At 35.6% G+C, this 26,879-nt stretch overlaps 1 protein-coding gene across 5 annotated transcripts in view; it reads right to left on the bottom strand.

The window, feature by feature from the left end:
- Positions 1–26,879, bottom strand: part of TMTC2 (transmembrane and tetratricopeptide repeat containing 2) — a 391,387-nt gene that overhangs the window by 179,370 nt on the left and 185,138 nt on the right. For all 5 annotated transcript variants that reach the window (XM_006083982.3, XM_023749765.1, XM_023749766.1 and 2 more), the window contains one exon: positions 25,217–26,045. In XM_006083982.3, coding sequence (XP_006084044.1) covers positions 25,217–26,045 — 829 coding nt within the window. The remainder of the gene's footprint in view (positions 1–25,216; positions 26,046–26,879) is intronic.

The following is a 26,879-nucleotide window of genomic DNA, read 5'->3' as shown; positions in this document are numbered from 1 at the left end:
TGGTGGCAGTGCAGCCTGGGCCAGCCATTTGTTATCCTATCTGACAATACTCAGTCAAATCAACGAATGTCATTCATAAGTCAAGGACAAACTCTGACGAGCAATCCCATTCCCAGGGAAATTCTCACCTAAGAGAACACGTAGAGGGTGTTTAACCTTAGTTTTGCTTGATAGTAAAGTAACTGATTGTCTACCCTGGGAGTACCATGTGGGACATAGACTTTATGGATTACTATGCAGCAACAGATTCCATGTAAACACTGTAACATGAATGGACCTTAAAAAGGTCTACAAAGTGACAAAATATTGAATGCATTCCATGGCACAACACCAGTTATAAATATTAAAATTTCATTTGCACCCAAGACATCGCTACATAATTTATAAGAGTATATCATAAATTGAAGGATGCAAATTAAGTACATTGAAGGAGCTGCCTATAGTACAAAGGGAAGATGAACTTAGCAATAGAGATAAAAGCAAATGAATATATGAATCAAAGAGAGGAAACGTGCAGGGATCATCCTGAAAACATGCCACAAGCCAAAGAAGAAAATTAAACTAACACCCTGCAGCTGGGTTCAAGGGGAAGGGAGAAACGAAAAATGGAAGTCACACCCACATTCTTTTAAATAGAGATGGAGTTATCCTATATCCTACTTAAGGAATAAAGGGTTTTAACATTCACTAAACTTTTTCTTGTACTAAAACAATTCAAAACAGATGTTTGGGATTATCTTCAAATTTTCACTTGGTAATTATACTTTGGACTTAAAAGATCTTGTATTTTCATTAACATGTAATGTCATTTACATTTTTAGGCCCATATATTTTATTTAGGTGTTCAACTCATGTGGTGATTTTTTCAAGCACAGTTTTACTGAAATAAAATCCTCAATTACTATTATTCTTCCAAGAAATTCTGATGAAGCCCAAAAATAGTACCCATGTTTTTAAAGTCTGTATTTCAGTAGACAAGTGTGGACAGATGAATTCAATTCACACTTGAAACTCAGAAGATAATATAATAAATCACTTATTTGAAGTTCAAAAATATATAATTAGTTTTTTCTAAAATATCAGAGTAACTTATCAGTTTTCCCCAATAGTGTTTCAAAATATTTAGGGTACTCATTTTACTCCTGTTGTTTTACAAAATGAGTATTATAAGTTGATCTTATATGGGGTCGGGGGGGGGGACTGCTGTCTGATCTCATGGCTTTTCCTTGCAGCACTATAAATCTAAGTGGCATTAAAGAAAAGGAAAAGAAGGGACAAGAGTAGGTAGAGAAGTAACATACATATATATAAGTCAAGGACAAATCCGACCAGCAATCCCATTCCCAGAGAAATTCTCACCTAGGAGAACACATAGAGGGGATATATATATTAATAAAAGCCTAGGTGGCCCTCATGCATGATGTCATCACAAGATGGCCACACGCACAGCAGAGGCAGGGCCCGGCAGCCACTCCGCATGGTGAGGCCTGGGTATCCCGTGGCTCGGCGCAGTATGGAGGAGGCAGGGCCCGGCAGAGGAGGTGGGTTGCAGCAGGGGAGGGCAGTTGTGAGCAATCAGGCTGGCAGGGGAGGGCAGATGGGGGTGATCAGGCCAGCAAGGGGCAGTTAGGTGTCAATCAGACCAGCAGGGGAGCAGTTAGGGAGCGATCAGGCTGGCAGGCAGAAGCGGTTAGGGGCAATCAGGCAGGCGATCGGTTAGGAGCCAGCAGTCCCGGATTATGAGAGGGAAAAGAAGGGACAAGAGTAGGTAGAGAAGTAACACCCTCCGCCCCCTGTGCATGAATTTCGTGCACCGGGCCACTAGTATATGATAATAAAAATCATAAAGGTGTTTTCATTTACTTAAAACTTACTATTTGATGGAACTCCCATTTGACCCAGTGATCCCACTTCTAGGAATATATCCCCAGAAATTAGAAACACCAATCAGAAAGGATATATGCACCCCTATACTCATAGCAGCACAATTTACCATAGCTAAGGTTGGAAACAGCCTAAGTGCCCATCAGCAGATGAGTGGATTAAAAAACTGTGGTATATCTACAGAATAGAATACTATGCTGCTATAAAAAGGAAGGAACTTCTATCATTTGCAACAGCATGGATGGACCTGGAGAGCATTATGCTAAGTGAAATAAGCCAGTTAGAGAAAGATAAAAGATAAAATTCTGATCTCACTCATTTGTGAAATGAGTTCAGAATTTACTTATCCTAATAAAAACCTTGGAGGTATATTACTATACCTATTTCATTTATGAGAAAACTGAGGTTAACTCATTTAGTAGCAAAGCTAATGACCAGGAAGATCCAGATCTGTTTCCAGGCATTGGAATCTACTTAGAGGTAAGGCTATCTCACTCTTTCAATATTGCATTTGAATACAAAGTAGAATAGGATATTATAATAATATTTTTACATATTTAATTGAGGGACTAAAGTATAATATGAAAATAAAATAAATCATCCAAATAAGTCATTCCCTCAGAACTGCTAAGGGTAAAATTAAACTATCTGGTCCCAATTTTTACATAATATATTTTCCATACCAAATAATATATTAATTATTTTACATCTCTTTGGGAATTTAACTTCAAATATATCCCATTTTCCAGTTAACTCACTGGAAGTAGAACATCCTGTACCTGTGTAAACAAATAGGTGCTGCTCAAAGATGCTGGAGACTTAGGGAACTTTATTACGATTTTCTAAGTGCCCTGAAGATACCTTACGCATGACAGAGATGTAATAAGCATAGTTTAACAAGTACATATGACTTGTCTAACATGATTTCCTAAGATTAAGCATATATGATGATAACTTGAACAGAAGGCAAACTGATACTACTACATATTGCTGGAAAAGCTTTAGAAAATCTGATCTGTGAAGTTATTTTACTTTCAAAAGTAAAACTAAAATTTTCTGTTAAAAAATCAGAAAGGGAGGAAGTAGTAGTAATTCTTATATCTCAAGGGCCCTTCAAACTGATACTCAATTGTATCCAAAAGGTATCCATTTACTAAGAAACTTGACCTTCATTCACAAAGAAAGCCCCTCTTGTATTTAGTCCAGAATCTGCCACAGTTTATTTTATGTTCTTTGAAAGGCAGAAAAAACAATTAAATACTCCCATCTTGCTAAAGTTGTTCTAAAGAGAAAATCAAAGGTGAGTGCCCCCTAGATATAATGTCATCTACAGTAATAAATACCTCCATTCAAATACATAGTAGTTCCAAGTTTACAGAGCAAAAACAAACTTACTTTAAAATGACTACCGCAATTTCTTACCTCTGATATAGTTCACAAAATCAATGCAGGGTGATTAGAGTAATTTATTTCAAGAATATTTTAATTTACATAAAAAGTTTAAAGATATTAGGTATTTTTTTTTAAATATATTTTATTGATTTTTTACAGAGAGGAAGGGAGAGGGATAGAGAGTTAGAAACATCGATGAGAGAGAAACATCGACCAGCTGCCTCCTGCACACTCCCTACTGGGGATGTGCATGCAACCTAGGTACATGCCCTTGACCGGAATCGAACCTGGGACCTTTCAGTCCGTAGGCCGATGCTCTATCCACTGAGCCAAACCGGTTAGGCAAAGATATTAGGTATTTTTATTAGAAAAGTTAAACTAATTTTCTTATAATTCTGGCATACATTGCTCTTAAAATTAGCTAAAATTATGATTTTCTTTAAGTTATTACTTTAAATTTAGCTACATAGTATTCAGGTCTATATGAGCAATTATGTTTCTTTGGATTATAACATGCGCATTTTTACTTCACTAGTTCACTGAACACAGTCGTCAAAATCAGTAAGGACTCATTTTTCACTATTGCCTTCAGCTTTAATTTATTTTCACCTCAGAACTTTAATATGTCTTTAGTTCCTATATCAAAATCTTGAGTTCTATGCAAATTTTGACAAAATTGAAGCATCTAACTGCATTAAATAAGCTGATAAATACTAATTTTTGTTTCCTCCAATTTTGAGTTCTTTTTTTTTTTTTAATATATTTTATTGATTTTTTACAGAGAGGAAGGGAGAGAGATAGAGAGTCAGAAACATCGATGAGAGAGAAACATCGATCAGCTGCCTCCTGCACACCCCCTACTGGGGATGTGCCCGCAACCCAGGTACATGCCCTTGACCGGAATCGAACCCGGGACCTTTCGGTCCACAGGCTGACGCTCTATCCACTGAGCCAAACCGGTTTCGGCTTGAGTTCTTATTTGAAATCAGCATGATACCACCAAAAAGGGTTAAAAATTGAAACTATATCAGTTATCTGGGCCAGACTAGCTGCAAAAGAAAATAAAGTCAGGAATGTCTAATGTATTTGATAAGAATTATTTCTATTTAGTTTAAAGACCTATTTTTAATTTTGTGTATATATTTTATATTTTGTTCCTCATAACAAATAATATCATACAATTGGTATTAGATGAGGAAACTATGATTCAGAAAAGTGACACTCAAAAGGATAAAGAGAAGAAAGGAAAGGGAGAGAAACACATTGATGAAGGTTGTCAAGGTTAATATTACTTAATCTCAATGGAGCTAAAAGATGTATCTGTCTTTCTGGTTCCAAAGCTTTTACTTTTAAAATCTATGGAACACCTAGATTTGTCATCCAAAAATGGTATTATCAAGGGTATAATTTAAATGAATATTTTAAAATATAAGATTAATTATGTTAAACATTTTAATCACAATGGAGAGGGCAAAAGAAAAAAAGAAGGCCAAGGGAGGGGGGAAAGAGCCACTTAATTCCATGGAACTTAAGATAAACGTGACTGTTGTTTTTTTAACCACAATGTTTTCCCAGTCCATCTCTTTATAAAGATTGTGAGGGGTCAACATTGGTAGCCTGGGCTTTTTTTTCACTAATTCTATAACAGTCATTTCATACGACCCCAGGGAAACAGGAGCCCTTATAAAAGTCTGAGAATTTATTTTTCTTAAAGTAATTAGACCTTAGATTATCACAAAAAAGAATGTTAAGTGGGTTAAAAAACATGTGTAGTTAAAATCTTAAGTGGAAAAAGAGGAAATAATTTTATGATTACTATGACATCAGAATAACAGAATACTTACACATAATTCTAATTGTAGTAATTTTTTAATATGCAGTTATTTCTCTTGTTTCCCTGTCTTTGGCTACTTCAGATAGACCTGAAACTAAATATATTTCTAATAAGGGAAAAATGTATTTAAAAATGAAGTTAATTAGTATTTCAATAGTATGCTAATATTAACCTTGACAACCCATGTTTCTCTCCTTCATCAATGTGTTTCTCTCTCTCCTTTTCCTTTCTTCTCACTCTAAAATCAATAAAAACATATTTTAAATTTTTAATTTTCAAGTAAATCTGGGCCAATCATAACAAAGCTCAGGGCAACATTAAATACTGTAGAAGCCAATTTTAAAAAAAGAAAAATAATGGACATTCTCATGATTACATTTTATAAAAATTTCTACTTCTGATATACAAATATAATACATCTCAAATACAGATCAATACACTAATATCTATTAACTTCTATATATTAATTTTTAACAGTTTATCAACTTAGCAGCTAGTACTTAATAGGGAAAAGGCTTAGCTAATATCAGAGAAAATGAGATTAGGAGTAAATAATCAGTAAAAATGCAAATTTAAAGAATCACATATTTACATGTGTAGAAAAATGTTCATGCATGTTAATAAGAGAAAATTATGTTTTAAATAAGTATGAAATTTCTAAAAATAAATATCAATCACCTTTGCTATATGAACATATCTTGGGAAACTATCATTTTAAAGTAATTTCTTCTGTACTTTCAGCTGACTATTAACAGAAGAGGAGATATTAATTTTTTTTTGCCTTTTTTTCTGCTGGATAAGCAGATAAAGGTTCTTGAAAGGCTAGGTGAGGAAGACCCAAGATGGCAGAGAAGGTGGAAGTTGGACTCACCTTCTACCATGACCACATCAAAATTACAACTAAAGTATAGAAAAATCAACCTGTATGAACATCTGAGGACTAGCTGAACAGAATACATAAACTCAGAGAGAACTTATACAAAGAAGAAGTAAGCATAAAAAAGTATAGAAACCGTAAAAAAAAAGAATAAAAATACAATAACAAAAGTGAAGAATACACTTGAAGGAATCAACAGTGGGGATCAAATCAGCAATTTGGAAGACAAGGTAGCAGAAAACAATCAGAACAGGGGGAAAAAAGAATTTAAAACAATGAGATAGATTAAGGAACTTGAGGGAAAACATCAAGCATAACATCTGTATCACAGAAGGAGGGGAGAGCATGCAAGAGACTGAGAAACTATTTGAAGAAATAATGACGCCCTAACCGGTTTGGCTCAGTGGATAGAGCATCGGCCTGCGGACTGAAAGGTCCCAGGTTCGATTCCGGTCAAGGGCATGTACCTTGGTTGTGGGCAACATCCCCAGTAGGGGGTGTGCAGGAGGCAGCTGGTCGATGTTTCTCTGTCATCGATGTTTCTAACTCTCTATCCCTCTCTCTTCCTCTCTGTAAAAAAATCAATAAAATACATTTTTAAAAAAAAGAAATAATGACTGAAAACTTCACTAATCTGGAGAAGGAAAAAAATCCCACAAGGACAGAAAGCAGAGAGTCCCAAACAATATGAATCCGAAGAGGCCCAAACCAAGACAACATAATTAAAATCGCTAAGGTTAAAGACAAAGAGAAAATCTTAAAAACAGCAAGAAAAGGACAGATAGTTACCCACAGGGGAGCTCCCATAAAACTGTCAGCTGATTTCTCAGCAGAAACTTTTTAGGCCAAAGGGAATGTCATGAAATATTCAAAGTGATGAAAAGCAAGGACTGACAACCAGGAGGTCTACCCATCATTTAAAATTAAAGCAAAAATAAAGAGCTTCCCAAACAACAAAAAGCCAAAGGAATTAACCACTACCAAACCAGTATTACAAGAAATTTATTTGTTTTAATTATTATTACAAGATATTTTAAAGAGAGTTTTTTAAAGAAGAATAAAAGGAAAAAATTAGGAACATAAATATGAATGAAAAAAATGGCATTAACTAGTACCTATTGATAATCATTTTAAATATAAATGGTTTAATGATCCTATGGTAAATGGTTTAAAGACACAGGGTAGCTGAATAGATTAAAAACAACAACAACAACATGAAACAAGACCTACATATATGCTGTCTACAAGAGACCCACTTCAGATCAGAAGACACACAGAGTGAAAGTAAAGGGATGGAGAAAGGTATTTCATGCAGATGGAAACACAAAAATAGCTATGACAGCAATACTTACATCAGATAAAACAGACTTAAAACAAAGGCAATAAGGGGCAAAGAAGGACATTATATAATGATAAATGTCTTAATCCAACAAGAGGATATAATCCTTATACACATTTATGTACCCAAGAGAGAAGCACCTAAATATAAAAGGCACATTTTGATGGACATAAAGGGAGAGATTGACAGTCACAATGTAATAGTAGGGGGTTTTAACACCCCACTGACATCAAATCAACAAGAAACAGTGACCTTAAATGACACAATAGACCAGACAGATTTAATTGATATTTTCGAATTGCACCCCAAAGCAGGAGAATATATATTCCTTTCAAGTGCACATAGAACATTTTTCAGCAAACACCACATGTCAGGCCACAAAACTAGGTCAATATATTTAAGAAAATTAAAATCATATCTAGCATCTTCTTTGGCCACATTAGTATGTAACCGGAAAGTAATTACATGAAAAAAACTGAAAACACATGGAGGCTAAGTAAAATGTTACTAAACAATAATGGGTTAATAAAGAGATCAAGGAAGAAGTCAAAAGATACCTGGAGACAAATAAAAATAAAAACACAAACACTCAAAATCTATGGGACACAGCAAAAGCAGTCCTAAGAAGGAAATTCATAGCAATACAGGCCTACCCAAAGAAGAAGAAAAACCTGAAATAATCATTCTGCACTTACACCTAAAGAACTAGAGAAAGAATAACAAAGCCCAAAGTAAGAAAAGAAATAATAAAGATCAGAGTGGACATAAAAGAAATAGAGTCTAAAGAAAAACAACAAAAAAGATCAATAAAGCCAAGAGCTGGTTTCTTGAAAGTATAAACAAAATTGATAAGCCTTTAACCATACTCATCAAGAAAAAATGAAAGCATAACCCAAATAAAATCACAAATGCAGTAAAAGAGAAGTAACAACTGACACAACAGAAATACAAAAGATTATAAGAAAATACCACAAACAATAACATTGGCAATCTGAAAGAAATGGATAAATTCTTAAAAAAATAGAAATCTTCCAAGACTGAAATGAAGAAACAGAAAAACTGAACAGACCCAACTATAACCAACAAAATCAGAGCAACCATAAAAAAAACTCCCAACAAACAGAAGTCCTGAACTGGATGGCTTCACAGGTGAATTTCACCAAACATTCAAAGAGGAATTAACACTCACCATTCTCAAAGTATTCCAAAAATTCAAGGGGAGAGAATATTCCCAACCTCATTTTATGAGGCCAGCATTATCCTGATTTCAAAACCCGATAAAAACACTACAAAGAAAGAAAATTATAGGCCTATATCCCTGATGAACATAGATGCAAAAACCCTCAACAAAATACTAGCAAACTGAATTCAGCAATACATTAAAAAGATAATACACTATACCACATTCAAGTGGGATTCATTCCTGGGATTCAAATGTTGATCCAGTATCTACAAATCAATTAGAGTGATACACCACATGAAAAAAAAAAGGATAAAAATTACTAGTATATGATCATATCAATAGATGCAGAAAAAAGCATTTGAGAAAATCCAGCACCCTCTTATGATAAAAAACTCTCAGCAAAATGGAAATAAAAGGAACATAATTCAACATGATAAAGACCATAGATGAAAAACTCACAGTTAACTCATATTCAATGGGGAAAAAGTAAAAGCATTTCCCTTAAGATCAGGAAAAAAAGAGGGATGTCCACTTTCACCACTCTTATTTAAAGTACTATTGGAAGTCCCAGCCACAGCAATCAGTCAAGAGGAAGAAATAAAAGGCATCCAAATTGTGGGTGGGGGTGGGGGGAGGTAAAACTGTCATTATTTGCAGACAATATGATATGACATAGAGAGAACCCTATGCCTGGCCTGTGTGGCTCAGTGGTTGAGCGTCAACCCACGAACCAGGAGGTCAAGGTTCGATTCCCGGTAAGGGTACTTGCCCAGGTTGCAGGCTGGATCCCAAGTTGGGGGCATGCAGGAGGCAGCCAATCGATGATTCTCTCTCATCATCAATGTTTCTCTCTTTCTCCCCCTCCTTTCCTTTCTCTGAAATCAACAAAAACACATATTATAAAAAAAGAGAATTCTAAAGGTCCCACCGAAATACTACTAGAACTGATAAAGGAATTCAGTGAAATTCAGGAAACTAATACTATATAAAGAGAACCCTAAAAGTTCCAAGAAAATAATACAAGAACTGATAAAGGAATTCTGTATAGAGAGAAACCTAAAGGTTCCACCAAAATATACTAGAACAGATAAAGGAATTCAGCAGGATACAAAATAAACATTCGAAAATCAGCACCATGCTTATACACCATTAATAAGCTATCAGAAAGAGAAACTAAGCAAACCTTCTCATTAACAATTGTACAAACAAAAATTAAATACCTGGAAATAAATTTAACCAAGGAAGTAAAAGACCTGTACTCAGAATGACAAGACATTAAATAAATAAATTAAAGAAGGTAACAATAAATGGAAGCATATACCATGCTCATGGATAAAAATAATTATCATTAATATGTCCATACTACCCAAAGCAATCTATAGATTCAATGCAATTCCTATCAAAATACCAATAGCATTTTTTTCACAGAGCTAAAACAAATAATCTAAAAATTTATATGAAGCCACAAAAGGCCCCAAATAGCCACAGCAATCTTGAGAAAGAAGAACAAAGTGGAAGGTATTCTGTTACCCGATATCAAACTATACTAGAAGGCTATAGTAATAAAAACAAAGTATGGTACTGGCATAAAAACAGACACATAGAGCACTGCAACCCAATAGAGGGCCCAGAAATAAGCCCGTGCCTATATGATCATTTAATGTATGATAAAGAAGATAAGAACATACAATGGGGTAAAGACAGTCTATTCAATAAATGAGGTTGGAAAAATTGGACAGACACATGCAAAAAAACTGAAATTAGACCACCTTCTTACACCATATACAAGAAAAACTCAAAATGTATTAAATACTTAAATGTAAGACCTGAAACCATAAAACTCCTAAAAGAAAACGTAGGCAGTAAATCTCTGACATTTCTCTTACTAGTATTTTCCTGATATATCTCCTCATGCAAGAGAAACAAAAGAAAAAATAAACAAATAGGACTATATCAAACTAAAAAGATTTTGCACAGCAAAGGAAAACATTAACAAAGTGAAAATACAACCTACTAAATAGAAAAAGATATTTATGAATGATATATCTGATAAGGATTTAATATCCAACATTTATAAAAAAAAACTCAGATAACTCAACACCAAAAAGAAACAAACACCAAAAATTCAATTAAAAAAATGGGCCAAGGACCTGAACAGACACTTCTTCAAATAGGATATACAGATGGCCAATAGACCTATGAAGAGATGCTCACTATCACTAATCATCAGAGAAATGCAAATCAAAACCACAGTGAGGTATCACCTCACACCAGTCAGAATGGCTCTCATCAGTAAACCAATAAACAATTGTTGGTGAGGATGGAGAGAAAAGGGAACCCTTGAGCACTGTTGGTGGGAATGCAGACTGTTGCAGCCACTATGGAAAACAGTATGGCAGCTCCTCAAAAAATTAGAAATGAGACTGCCTTATGAGCCAGGAATTCGACTTCTGGGTATGTACGTGAAGAAACCCAAAACACTAACTCAAATAAATATATGCACCCCTATGTTCATTGCAGTGTTACTTATAATAGCTAGATAGGGAAGCAACCCAAGTATCCACCAATAAATGAGTGAATAAAAAAGTGGCAGTACATACATATACAATGGAATATTACTCGGCCATAAAAATGAAATCTTAGCATTTACAACAGCATGAATGGACCTAGAAATGTATTATGCTCAGTGAAATAAGTCAGACAAAGAAAGACAAATACCATATGATGCACTTGTACATGGACTCTAAAGAACAAAATAAATGAACAAACAAAATAGAAAAAGACTCATACTTGTGGAGAATAGAATGATGCTTGCCAGAGGGAGTGGGGTTGGGATACTGGGTGGAAACGGTGAAGAGATTAAGAAGTGCAAATGGGTCGTTACAAAATAGTCATGGGGGTGTAAAGTACAGCATGGGGAACATCAGCAATAACTGCAATGACTGTGTATGGTGTCAGGTGGGCACTTGAAATAATGGGGGGGGACACTTTGCAAAATATATAATCATCGAATCACTATGCTGTCCATCTGACGCTAATACAAAATAAAATTGAATAAAAACTGTAAATGAAAATATTTGAAAAAGCAGTTAAGATTATAAAAAGAAAGGCTATGCAACAAATACTTGAGTATAAAGCATTTTGCATCCCTTGAAAATCTTAACATTGAATTAAATAATGTCGTTACTCATTTAACAGTCTTAAATGCACAACTCAGAAACTTCTACTGCCAGGCAGTGAAAGATAGCCAATCAGCAGAGGGGTAAGATCAATGGGAAGATTCAGGAAAAGCTTTGAATTCAGAAACATCCATGTGCTGAAATGACATTATCGCATCAACTGAGCAATATAAGAAAGAGAAGCAACTCTGATCTTAGCCAGATTGGATCCCAACAGGGCATTCTCAGAGCCATGAAAGGATCATTTATACCAAACACATCTACTGGACACATATTAGTGATTAACAAATATTACCAACTAGTAATTATGACCAGATACATGCTCTTATTGGCAGAAATCATATAATCTATCCATGAGTCCTAAACAATGCTGACATTCAGACTATTTATATGTCAGGTTGATTAAAACTCATCGGGAAAACTGTATTTTTCTATCAAATGACCAGATATGGGGCTAGGATATACCTCTTTAAACCAAAGTTGTTAACTTGAAACCTCAAAAATAAGTATCTACTCCAAGCTCAACTGGGAATGAGCTGAAAACCTACAGGCACAACCAAAACATGGCGGGCCTCTGACCACAGCAGAAAACAGCCTCTTGCTAGAACCACTGCACACACCACAGCACAGAGTACGGTGCTGGGAGGACTGTGGGGACTGCACAACCGGCCGCAGGAAGTATCTCAACATCGTTGAAAATGTAACAGCAAAAGAGATTTTAAAATCCTGTTCCATGGCTTCCAAATAACAGAATTTCAAGAGCAAAAGTAATTTTATTATATCCTTGTGATTGGAGAAAAGAAATATGCACAATCCATAGATTTATATGACATCTTTCACATGCTTGTTTTCATTATGCAAGACCAGAAACTTATTTCTCCTTTAAATTAATTTTCAACCGTCACATGAATGTGAACACCACCACTCATTCACTAATTAATCTCTAGAGCAAATATAACTTGATGCCATCCTTGGAAAGTATTCAGATTATTCTAAAACACTGTGAGTAGAGATATGAGGTCCTCCACACCATTACTGCAAACCATGAAAGCTTATTGTAAAACTCAAAGAAAGTAAGCCAACTGATAAAGTAAAACCAGATGATATCTTCAAAATATTTCAAAACTTCTCCTCTTTGCTGGTGGTCTCATGATATATAGCAGGGGTCCTCAAACTACGGCCCGCGGGCCACATGCAAATACAAATATTGTATTTATTCCCATTTTGGTTTTTTTACTTCAAAATAAGATATGTGCAGTGTGCATAGGAATTTGTTCATAGTTTTTTTTTTTTTAAACTATAGTCCGGCCCTCCAATGGTCTGAGGGACAGTGAACTGGCCCCCTGTTTAAAAAGTTTGAGGACCCCTGATATATAGTCTGAGAAATTTTCTCTAGTTTCCCAAAGAACAAGAAAGAAGGAGAAAAAAAATGTTTATCACATTTCCTTATTATATAAACTCCAAGTTGCAATACACAGAACCGCAAACATTGTAAGACTGTAAATTTCCTCTGCCATCAGCCCCAAACATTGTAAGACTGTAAGTTTCCTCTGCCACCCAGGCAAACAACTGCACTTAAGAAAAAAAGTGCACTGATTCCTCAGTAATCCGTCCTTGTCAAAACCTGCCTCTCAGCTGTTGTATTGCATATCTAATCCAGTTTTTCTTTTTGCACTTACCATTCCTAGAGAGAAAGTTTTCCTAATTATAATAGATGCCTATACAACTTCCAAAAGAGATGTTGATGTTGCTATTTTAATATAATATCCCATGGTATCTTGCATAAAGGAATTAAATTAAGCTGTTTAAAATGAATGAATGCTCAGAGTAGCAGCTAGTATTATTGGGGATTAGAATCCTAAATACAAGACACAATAAAGTTTCTAATATAGTTCTGCCCTCAAGATTTGTTTGTTCTTTTAAATTTCTTTCTGTCTAATGTTTGATCAAACCAGATTGGGCTTTCTGACTTGGAAAACAATATTATCATTTTTTAACTCAAAACTTTTAATGTTTGATCTTCACCTCACTTTTAGTAAGCACATAATATGCATGTTCCTGCTAGATCCTCCTGGTTGGTAATATTTTTAAATTACAAATAAATTTAACACTATTATTCAAAGCTAAAGATATTTCAACACCCATTTGCATAACAGTGGGTCTCACACTTTGTATTAGTCATCTTTTTATATAAAGTTATACATATATAAATAGTCCTCTACAGCCAACCACTTTTCAATAATTATATGACTTGAAACATATCAGATTTTTCTGTAATCCCTGAACTTAAATGTTGTCTTCTTTTAAATCCACTAAAATCATAATAGGTGTGTATGCATACTAAAGATAAAACTAAAATATACTACATGTCTTTTTGAAAATCTGCTACATCTGTAAAATTACCTGAAACCTTATTATCACAGCAGGACATAAACATATTTTCTTTTCCCCTTCTGTGTTTTATAAGGTCAAACACCTGTGATTTGATTTTGCATGAGATAGTGCTGTAATATACTTTATAGCTTACTCTAGCAGCTTAGCTCTCTTGTTGAAGAATTAAAAATTTTAAAAGTATCTGCTATGATCTAAAACATACAACTCTATTCTCAAATATATCTTCTAACATAGCTAACCATCCCTGAATAGATGCCAGATTTGAAGATATTTCTTAGGTTTCTCTTTCTGGTGGCATAGAACTCAATGTTCAGAGAGTCCCTCCTTGTGGAGAACACATAAAAATGCTAGATAAACAATAAAAATATCTGTTAATCAATGTATTAATTGAGAAAAAAAGTAAACATCCCCAAGTCTAGAAACTGCATGAAAGCAGGAATCCAGAAGGATGAACAAGCGCTGAGGACGGCATTCACCCTGCATGTATCAGATGAACGCTCTGATGAACCAGGACTTGGCCTTTCCATAGACTTGGCTTCAAATAGTAGGTTGGGTTGCGGAAACCACATAAATGCTAGACCCCTGAAAGGAAACAGCCTGAACAGATGAACTAAAAACAAACAAAAGGAGAAGGTGGATATTGTCTGCTCAACATATTTGGACAAACAGAAAAAAAATTCCCTGGAAATTCCTTTACATAAATCACCTTCACAAAGTTTGAGGCAATACAACACCTGTCACCCAAAGAGTCTCAAATCAAAAATATGTTTTAAATTAAACTGAGGCAGGTATGGGGGGGGGGAGATACTGAGAACATTATTTACATAACGTTGTGCAAATACATTTGAAACTCTAGTTCCGTGGTAGGCAAACTGTGGCGCGCGAGCCACATGCGGCTCTTTGGCCCCTTGAGCGTGGCTCTTCCTAAGCCTTAGGAGTTGCTAATTAAGTTAATAACAATGTACCTACCTATATAGTTTAAAAAATTTGGCTCTCAAAAGAAAGTTCAATCGTACGGTTGATATTTGGCTCTGTTGACTAATGAGCTTGCCAACCACTGCTAGTTGAACTAAACAAAATCCGGGGGGGGGGGGGGGAAGGGGATGGAAATGTTTAGCAAAATTGATCCAAAAATTAACCAGAATGTTTCCAAAATCATAAAAGAAGTTAAATCAATAGAAACATATATACCTTCTCATACACAAAACATCATGCTTAGTCATTCTACCAAATGACTAAGTATACAGGTACATTCTACCAAATATGTATGGGAAGTGGTACTCTAATCTTTTATAAAATCTTTCAGGAAACAAAAAAAAAAGAAGTGATACTCTCAAACTGATTCTATGATGCTAATTGATTCTAAAACGAGAAAATGACAGCACAATATTGGAACCGCCAACCTCACACAGGACCATGGGGGAAAAACAAATTTAGACGAATATAAAAAATGAAAATGCATTATAACTAACTCCTCCGCCTATTCCAGGGATGCAAAGCAACTTCAACATTAGAAAATATGTTAGTATAAATTATCAAATTAACAGATGGAGTGTAAAAATACATGTCATTATCAATACAAATTCAGAAAAAAAATTAAACTAGAAATAAATCTCTACAGATCAAAATTATCTACAGAAAACCTATAAAATGCACAGTTAATAGTGAAATATTAAAAATTCTTTTTAAAATAAGAATGAGACAAAAACCTGTTGTCATCGCTTCTGTTTAACACCATAATGAGGTTCTAACATCAAGTAAGAGAAATGAATTGAAAGAAACAAAACTGAAATAAGAAAAAGTATGAGGGCAGGACTTCAAAGATACTGGTAATACTCAAGTTGCAAAATGGGTATTTGTTTTAGCAATATTCTTTAAATAGTACAAATATAAAGTGTATATGTGTACATGTATCTCAATGAACAATGTATTTCATAAATATTTAATAGAATGTTAGAAAACTTAAGAATCAAACACAATAGCTAATATGGATATGAAATTAATTTAAATTTATACTTTTTAAAAATTATATGCTAGTTTCAATTCCTTTAAAATATAACTGATAAATTTATTCAATCTAAGACAACACTAATTTTAGATTTGAGAGTTTTACAAAGCCTGTTAAGGTGCTAAAAGTTGGTTATGGATAACCTCAAAGAGATTATTATCACCTGCTTCACTGATAATACACCACCATAGGGCCATTTTAATAGAGTCTGTTGTGATCTGGTTTTCAGTTGTTTTTTTGTTTTTGTTTTTGTTTTTTGTTTTATAATACAACCTACTCACAGTCATTAGAACTGATAGAAAAAGAAAAGAATTGTGTGCCACTCCATTCTTAGTGGCAAGAAAACCATATACTTTTGAACTTCTGTGAATACTCCATTTCAACTGAAAAATAATTACAATTGATATCTTCAAGAATCAAATGTTTAAAAGGAGCCTTAATTTAACAATTCAGCAAATTTACTTTTTAAACTATTTTAGTCTAGATTGAGTAAATGACACATTTTCATTTTATTCTTGTCAGCCCTATTATTTTCTATTTCTTTTTTTAACTCAAAAGAAATGAAAAGAAGCAACACAGAATTTCTTTACTGTACAGAAGTCTGATTTAACTTTGTACTATTTCTCTCTCAACCAGCCTTTACTGGTGCTATTAGCTGCCACATCTCCTACCACATCTCTGTTAAAAATGAAAATCTGTATCTTACAACTCTTTGATTAGGCCAGTCAGTCTTAACAATATACTATACTGATTCCCTTCCTGACTTAACTGTTAAGTTTTATTCATTATAAAAATCTGAACCTCTTTTGAAAAATGTTCATCTTACTTTAGAAGTAACATAACATTATCAACAAAATAAAATAATAAAATTTAATACTTCATTTCAAAGCTAGCTGGTTAATCACAATTCACCGTAGAAGATATTCAATTAAAGGTAAACAAAAACTTAGACTATAAAATCCACAGTGAATTAGTCAAGTTTCACATGACTTAGAGGTTTAGATTTCACTTGAATTATGAGTTGTTTCCTGAATAAAATTATATTCCATCAACATACTTGTTTCTGGAAATCTGAAACGATGAGAAATTGAAATGGGAGTATCAATTTTACAGAAATCCAGGATGAAAGAAAAATGGTCTAAACTTGCATAACTGAAACAATTATTTGTCTCTTTCTTTTTTAATCTAAATATTTGTTATTTGTATTAGGATGGGATGAATATAAAATGCATAATCACTTTTAGAGTTTCAAATATGTGCATACATATGTTACTCAAGCATTTCACATACTTACATTAAAAACAGACATTAAAAATAAACATTAGTTTCTTAATAAAATTTTCTTGCATTGACCCTGCTTAATTTTTCCTAATTATTTTTAAGATATTTTTTCACACCATTAAAAATCATAGCTATATGTTCCTTAAAGCAAACTGATATAGAGTTAATAAACTATTCTAAAGAACTGATTTGATTTTTAATCTAACTTTAAAAATGCAAATGTCTTTTAGCATACCAGATATGCTACCTATATGCTATCATTCTCTTTTATGTTTATGTGCTCACTGATCTGTTTATCTATAATAACTTTGTTAGTCTGTGCATATGACCTTAATCAGTAAGAATGTCAGCAAGTCATTGGTTGCAGGGAAGATAAGCGAGGAGTTTGAGATGCTGGCAAATCACCCACGTGGAGAAGTTCCACACAGAGATGAGGTCATGGGGAAAATACCTTCGAAATTCAATGACCCATTTATTGACCCATGTTATTTACCAGATAGTGTTGTTAATTCTACACAGAAAGGAAAATAAAGGCTGTCTTTGGACAGAATCTTGATGAATCAATCTAGAGAGGAGACAAAACTGCAGAAGAGAGAGCTGTGAAAAATGAAAAGATAGTGAAAATTGTGTAGTGTCTGAAAAGCCATAGAAGCAGAAACCAATTTTGCCAAATTCTACAGAGCCAAAGACACATGGGGATTTAGATGGAGCCAAGAAGAAAGGTGATCATACATTTAGCCACTTTGTAATGAATTTAAAAATGCTTTTTTCAAGCAAATATTAATCAATATGGTTTATAAAATGTTGGTTTAAACAGAAAAAAGGCCATTTAAATATTATGTGGCTTGCTCATTAAAGCAGTCATGAGAGAAAATTTCCTCTTTCCTAAGCACAAAAATGCAAAGAGTCATTGTGAAATCAGCAAACTGCAGTAATCAACCATGTCTAGTATTTTCCTGACATTATCAACCACATAATGAGATGAGACTTGTGGTTTACATAGTCCAAATCAGCTATCATTTCTCTGCTATCCCAATTTAAACCATAAATTAGCGGCACAGTCACTAAGACAGGCTTTACCCATCGTCATTTGCATCCAATCAGTTAATGACTGACAGCTGTCTATAGTACCGATTACTGAAAGCAGCAGCTTCATGTATAATGCTTCGTGAGGCTTAAAATCATATTCAGTTAAAGCACGTGGTAGACTGAAGAACTCCAAAATTTGCAAAGGCTTTCAAAGGAAGGGGAAAAAAAAACTAACAATGAAATAACTATATTCTCAGACAACCTGAGGAAAGACTGGCTTTAAAGGGTTTCTAATCTTTTGCCAGGCTCAAATAACATAATAAAGTAAAAAAATTTGCCTTTAGGAAGATTACTGCCAATCTCATAATTGCTAAGGAATGAACGCTAGACAGAATTATTATCAATAGAAAAATTATTATAAATAGGTTTAAAAAAAAAAGAAGAAACCTGGATTGAAAGAGTTTTGCCTTGTATCAGAAAGGAAGCATATGTCACAGAGGCAGCCATGGAATCCGCTCCCAATTCTATCCCTCCTGTTATAAAGCACACCTCAGTGCACAGGAGAGCAACAGCCTAATATTTTACATGTTTGCCTTCTTTATGTATGTACACCTTATCTCTAAACAGATTATAAATCCTCTTTAAAGAGAAGGATGATGACTTTAACATTTATTATTCAGTGTATTCATTACTGAATGCCTTTTCTCCACCAGGCACTGTCCTAATTGCTACATACATGGCATTTTAAAAATGCAAAAATCTCTGCCTTCGTGTGTCTTACATTCTAGTGTATGCTGGACATATATTCAGACAACAAACACATACACATGGACGAGGTAGTATGTCAAAGAGTAATAATAAGTGTTATAAAAAAAAAAGCATGGGAATAGGTAGGGAATGCTGGGAAAGGCAGGTAGTTGCAATTTTAAAATTGTTAGGAATTTAATTGGCTACCCTTTCCTAACAAGAAGTGTTTCCTAGGAAGGGGTAGCCAATTTTAAATGCAGCAATTTACTTATAATGTAACATTTGACCACAGTCCTCAAGATGGTGAGGGAGACCAAGGAGAGAATATCCCAGGAAACACATTCCAGGAAGAAGCAATGACAGGTGCAAAAGCTCTGAGGCAGGCGCTCACGTGGCATACAGGAGGCACATGAAAGGGGCCAAGGACTGGATGATAGAAGTATAGGGTCCAGTCTGGGATGATGTGCTTTGACTCTGAGACAAATGGGGACTCAGTGGAGGACCAGAGGCCGTTAGTACCAGAGTCTGACTTGAATTACAAAGGGATAGCTAGCTACATACATACATACATACATAAATAAATAATAAATAAATAAATAATAAATAAATAAATAAATAAAGAAGTCATCACTCCCATCCTCTCACCAAGAAAAAGCTAAATAAATAAATAAATAAATAAAACCAATGCCATAAATAAATAATAAATAAATAAATAATAAATAAATAAATAAATAAATAAATAATAAATAATAAATAAATAAATAACACAGCAGAGATGCAAATACCTGGAGTAGAAGCCGTGGGAGATGGAAATTGATGGGAACAATGAACTTGTAATTGTGAGGAGTTGCTAGCGGCTGAATGTGAGAGGGAGAAACTCACGGGGCCACAGCAGACTTAGGGGCCTCTACACTTCTGTGAGTTTAGCCTTCATGGACACCACCAGGTTCTCATGTAAAGAGCTAAGATGCCCTCCTGGCTCCTGAGGAGGGAGCATAAGAATAAACTTTTTGAAATACAATAGTTCCCCCTTATCCACAGGATAAGTTCCAAGACCCCAGTGGAGACCTGGCACCATGGATAATACCAATCCCTACACAGCCATGTGTCACTAACAATAAGAAACACTGTGAGAAATGCAGCGTTAGGCGATTCCATCTTGTGAGAAGAACACCGAGCTCACTTACACAAGCCTAGACCATACTTTATGTGACCGGCAGTGTAAGAGGTTTATTTACACCAGCAACACCATCAGTTTACACCAGTTTACACCATCACCACTAACACATGAATAATGTCTTGCACTAGGACTTAATGTCAGCTACTCCCTCTCTAGCAATAGGAAGGTTTCAGCCAAGGTATAATCTTTTAAGTCACTGGTCTATATGTAGTCTGTCATTTAGAGAAAGCTCATTATGTGGTGCATGACTACACATACTATGTTTTTTCCTATACGTTCATATCTATGATAAAATTTAATTTATAAATTAGGCACAGTAAGAGATTAAGAACAATAACTAATAATAAAATAGAACAATTATAACAATGTATTGCAATAAAAATTGTGAGCATGGGGTGTCTCTGTCTCTCTCTCTTTCTCTCTCTGTCTCCTTATTGGGAGGAATCCAGAGAAAAGCCCACGCAGACATGGGGAGAAGGTGCAAATTCCACAGACAGTGGCACAGTGGGGAACTGATTTTTTTTTTCCTCATCAACATTATAACCAAATGCCATTACTCAAGGACATGCTGTTAAGCGTGGATACAGTGGACAAAGGAATGATTCACATCCCAGGCAGCTTGGAGCAGGAGGCATGAGATTCCATCCCACTACTTGGAATGGCAAGCAATTCAAAACTTAAGAATTGTTTATTTCTGGAGTTTTCTACATAATATTCTCAGATCAAGGTGAACCATGGGTAACTGAAAACATATAAAACGAAGCCTAGGATAAGGAGGGACTACTGTATGCCCTTATCTGTCTCCACAACAAAAGTCTATTCTTCAGGGGAAAGACCTTGCTGAGCAGCATTCCTCACAGTCCAGACCCATCTAGCCTTCCTCTCTCAACTGGAGGGGGAGATAGAGAAAACTAATAAACATGCAGCAAGGTCAGAGCAGGAGACACAAAAATGTAACTATGAAACCATACAACACTCCCCTCCCTTTACCAACAGGCCTCCAGTATAATAACAGGGGATTACAGCAAAAAGAGATGCAAAACACAGACTCAGTTCTTAGAGAAGCCCACAGACAACAGGAGAGACAACAGTAAGGACACCAGATAAATGTGATGCCTCTGATAACAGCCCAACTCCTAGCCAGACTGAAATTAAACCTCACCCTACGCCCATTTACCTCAGTTCCTATTACCCACACATCAGGTCACTTTTAATAAAACATCCCACAGCATGCTAACTAACGACAAGAAAACAGGCAGGGAGATCAGGACACACACTTCAAATGATAATCCGATGAAAAATGAAGTTGGCTCGGGCCATGGTAGCAGTGGAAGTGGTGAAAAGTGGTCAAGATCTGGAGGGATTCTGAAGACAGCAGAGATGAATTGCTAATGAAATGGAGGTAGGATGTGAAAGACAAAGTGGAGGTAGGGATGACTCCAAGGTGTGGACCACGCTGCAGGGAAAATGGAGCTGCCATCAACTGAGATAGTAAAGGCTTCAAGTAAAACAGTTGGCTGGAGTAAGGGTTCAGGAATCCAAAATTTTGGAGGAGGTGGTTAATCCTCACCTGAGGATATTATTCTATTGATTTTTAGAGATAGTGGAAGGAAGGGAGAGAGGCAGAGAGAGAAACATCAATGTGAGAGAGAGACATCCATTGATTGCTTCCTGCATTCCCTGACCAGGGCTGGGGATCCAGCTTGCAACCGAAGTTCGTGCCCTTGACCAGAATCGAACCTGGGACCCTTCAGCACACAGGACGATGCTCTATCCGCTGAACCAAACCAGCTAGGTCAGGAATTCAATTTTTAATGTCTCAAATGATATCATAAATACTGGCCAGTTGTGTATTCATTTAACTAATAGTATTCGGAGTGCTTAATACTATAACAAAAAGACATAAAACTATATTGGAAACCAATAAAATGCTTAATAATTATTTTACCAACTAAATGGATAAATGAACAAATGATCAAATATTTTAACCATGTCACCAAAATAACTTCACCAGAATCATAATCATCACTGTCAACAGTAATAGCAGGTAAGGCTGGAAAACATCTAGGAGTTTTCAGCCAAGTCCAGGACGGAGCCTGTTACAGACACTCCTGCCCCTCCTTTTTTTTTCAGAGTAAGACAATGTGCCTGGGTACTTGCCCTCCCAAAATACAGATACCATTCCCCAGCCCTCTCTGCAGCTAGGTGAGGCCAATAGTCTGTGAGCAAAACATGGGGTGTACAATCTCTGAGGTCTGCTCATAAAGACAAAGGGCATACCCACCATTTGCCCTTTCTCTCCCTCTTCCTGTCAGCTGAAGTGCTGATGTGACAATGAGCCAGTTTGGACCACATGGACAGGGTGACACTACTGAGATGGCAAGGCAACAAAAGAGAAGGGGCTGGGACCCTGAAAATCCATGGCGCCATCTTATCAGCGCTGGGCTGCACTTACTTAGATTGTTGCATGAAAGAATGAGGCTTCTATCTTAGTCAAGCCACTGTTATCATGGCTCCTTGTTACAGGAACTGAAAACTGAACCAATAAATTTAACTCCTCAGAACAATCCTGGGATGCAAATAATGTGCTGATATTTTTCTTATAATTCCTTATTATGTTTCTGTTTTAAACAGCAGGAAAATAAGCTGGTAGCACAGCCTTGTTTTATATATTTACATCTACCAGTGAAGAAAAATGAAAAGTATTCTGTAAGAACTGATTACAATGATTTTTACAGCAAGATGTAGGTTCAGGCATCCAATAAACTATAGTACTCACTACCTAAAAAAGCCACAGGGTGAAGATTTTTTCCATGAGAATAGGCTATGCACTGATTTCACTCTTATGTGGGATCTAATAAACAAAATGAACTAATAAGCAAAACAGAGCCAGACTCATAGATAGAGAGCAGGCAGACAGCTGTCAGGGTGGAGTTGGTGGGGGTGGAAGGATTGAGAGAAAAAAAGAGAAATAATCGAAAAAATAAATAAAAATAAAGTTTCTAGTCACCTTAAAATTCCTGCAATCTATTAAACAGTATAAGTACCAACAATTAGTTCCTTGGCTTCCAGACATGTGTTGCTCATTCACAGTAGGGGGCTTACAGGAGGCGGTGATCAATGATTTTCTCTCATCACTGATGTTTCTATTTCTCTCTTCCTTTCCCTTCCTCTTTGAAATCAATCATATATATATATATATATATATATATATATATATATATATATATATAATTTTTAATGCAATACCTGACTATTTAGTCAGGGGCACTGACCTCTTTTCACTCAGACTGTCAAATAAAAAAATGACAACAGCCAACGCAATAGCCATCCGATGTGAATGAATAAAACATATACCCCTTTTTTTTTGTCAGATCAGGAAAATGATATTTTTTGTTGTGTCACAGAATTTTAGCAATTCATTTACGTGTGCCATGACATGAACAAGTTGAAAATCACTGGTCTAGATAATTGTGTATATATCCTTATATACATCAGCAGGGCACTCCATACAATTGGAACGGTTTTGTACTTTTAATATTTAAATACTGGTACAGAATTGTGTTAGGAAAAGTAGACGACCAGTTCAAATGCAAGCAAACATACTTTAAAGCAGTGGTTCTCAACCTTCCTAATGCCGCAACCCTTTAATACAGTTCCTCATGTTGTGGTGACCCCCAATTTCATTGTTACAAATTGAACATAATTAAAGCATAGTGATTAATCACAAAAACAATATGTAATTATATATGTGTTTTCCGATGGTCTTAGGCGACCCCTGTGAAAGGGTCATTCGACCCCCAAAGGGGTCGCGACACACAGGTTGAGAACCGCTGCCAAAGGATACATAACTAAAAAATGGATTATGAAGAACAAGAGTATTTGGCACTATTTACTATATTTCTGCACTTAAAATGTAAACTTATTTTCATTCAGTTGTTTTCAAGCTTCCATAACCATTTAATTGACTAAAACCAGAGAAATCCTTTGTAACAGCTTTTGACTATTCACTTACAGATCCTGAGGTTTGCTAAAATAACTTTCTAAATCAAAACCAATAAAAAAAAATATGATCAATCTTTACATGGTACAGTGAAAAGTTTATTTCCCCAAGTGACTTAAGAACTCAAATAAGAATGTGCTCACTACTTGGCAGCACCCCAGTTATTTGGCCTCTGCAATGCTAAGGATAACTCACGCTTGCATGCGTAAGCACTGACACCTACAGACACAGTTCCGAGGTTCAGAGGGAGACTTACCTCCAAATCTGCTAAGTGTGTCAGTGTCATTCTTGTGGTGTTTGCTCAGGTGATGCTTACAAAACAGAAGAGCGCAAGTGTACTGAACTGTTTTAACCTGACTTTTATTACACGCTGAAAGAGGTGACGTCCATCAGTACTTTAAAATTTTTCTAAAATCTTATGGTAGTCGATATTTTTACATAACAAGAGTTCTAATTCCTCTGGACCAGTGGTTCTCAACCTTGGCTGCACATTAGAATCACCTGGGAATCATCCTCCGGAAATTCTGTGTCTTTGTTATGGGGTGGGGCCACAACATTAGTAACAAAGAAACAGAATTTCCGAAGGATGAGGCCCAGAAATCAGGATTTTAAAAAGATTCCCAGGTGATTCTAATGTGCAGCCAAGGTTTAGAACCACTGCTCTGGACAAATGTAGCCAAGGGCTTGGAAAAATACTTCCCTATTCCAAATATGGAACACTGATATGTCTCTAAAGTGCACTGCTCAACTCTTAAAAGATAAAAAAAATGGGCATTGCATAAAAGGACCTCTTCATCCTTAATGCTGTGTTTTAAGGCAAGAAGCATAGATATAAGAAGGCAGAAAGAGTAAACTGTCTAGGTAAAAGCATAAAATAAATTATTACCTTTAGCTGGGTTTACTTTTATCCCTGACCTATACAGCATTTCCTCGTTCTGCCAGTCTCCATTCCTGATTGCAGTCTTGAGTCCATAGAAAACAATTAATGTAGCTGTAGCATAAAAAATCAAGCTCTTGAGAAACCGCTTCTGGACTCTGACATAAAGGGCTCTGGCACCCACTGTAATGAGGAGGCAGAAGCCCATGCTAGGAATATACAATACTCGCTCTGCAATTACAAAGCCGACATAGAAAAACAGGTTCGTGGCAGGAACAAAGGGTATGATTAACAAAGATAAAGACAGTACAACAATGTTCTCTGTAGAAGGAAGTGGTGTTGTCTGTGGTACATTATTTTTAATGCCATTTTCTACTTTGGATGCAAAGCTGGGCTTAATCTCTGAGTTCCGGTACTCCACATCTGAATGGCAGCTATGTCCATTTGCATTCTGCTTGCCATTTGTTACAAATTTCCCATAGTATTCGCTTTCCACGCTTGGGCTCTTTAAACCACAGTAGGCAAGAAGGAGGAGTCCAATATAGAAGGCCACAGTGTGTAGGTTTCTCCAGTCACAAATTGTTTTGAGCAGAGGCACGGCATCCATTGACCAATCAAAACTGAGGGTATCAGGGCAGAGTAACAGCCAGAGGTTCTTGGTTGGCAAGTAGAAGAAGGTGAGTGTGCGAGCCAGGAGACTATCAGAATCAGCAGCTGGGTTGTCAGAGTTGGAAAAGCTCGGTGGTTTGTTTCCCATCCAGTATAAACGGGCACCCAAAAGGGAAGTCCCCCAGAGAGTTAACAAACTCATGCTGAGGAAAAGAGACAAATTCTTCCCCTGAAACCAAAAGAGAGGGGGGGAAAAATTAAGATGATCATCAATACAGCATGGTGACACTTCACTTAACATTAGAGATGAAATACATTTTTAAATGGACAGTTAACACAGCATTATGTCTTAAATATATGACTTCACCCACCTCCCTTTTAAACATGTTTAGGAAAATTTTAACCTAAAAAAATTGACTGTGGAATCCTACTTTGTATATAACTTTTGGTGAGTAGTTTTTCTTCTCCTTCCTTTTCTAACGGACCAATAACCAAAGCTTCAATGTCTTGACCTCTACAAAATGAGTTGTATATATTTCCTTCTTGGGATTAGCATCAGGTCAAAATAAGACAACAATATGAAAGTACTTAGCATTCTTAGTAGGCATCTAATAACTGAGTTCTTTCATTTTATAATTCAGATACTGGGGAAAAACAAAGAACAGTCATGACAAAAAAAAAAAAATATGGGGAGAACAGGATTCCATTCAGCTCGAAAGTAGGAATAGCATTTCGCCATGTCTATGCCAGTCCTGACTTCATTGTCTTGAATATCCTTGCAGAATTTATAAACCAGGCTTTCACCTGTACCCCAGGCTGCCACTGGCATCAGTGACATCAACCATTTAACAACACTCCTCACGAATGTGAAGTTTTTCACGTTGATGACCACTTTTTAGGAATACAATGACTTTAAAACAAACTTATTTTATGAGAAATAAAATCGTGAGATGAAGGCAAAAGGACATCCTTATTAATGAGAATATTGTGGCAAACTCTTTCAATATGAATAAGAATTTAGTGACCTCAAACAATCTAAGTCCTGAAATGAAGAAAATATTTG

Source organism: Myotis lucifugus, unplaced genomic scaffold (genome assembly GCF_000147115.1).
Source record: "Myotis lucifugus unplaced genomic scaffold, Myoluc2.0 scaffold_9, whole genome shotgun sequence".
In the NCBI taxonomy this organism is placed as follows: domain Eukaryota; kingdom Metazoa; phylum Chordata; class Mammalia; order Chiroptera; family Vespertilionidae; genus Myotis; species Myotis lucifugus.
Note: the sequence above shows the minus strand (reverse complement) of the source record. Positions and strands in the feature narration are given on the sequence as shown.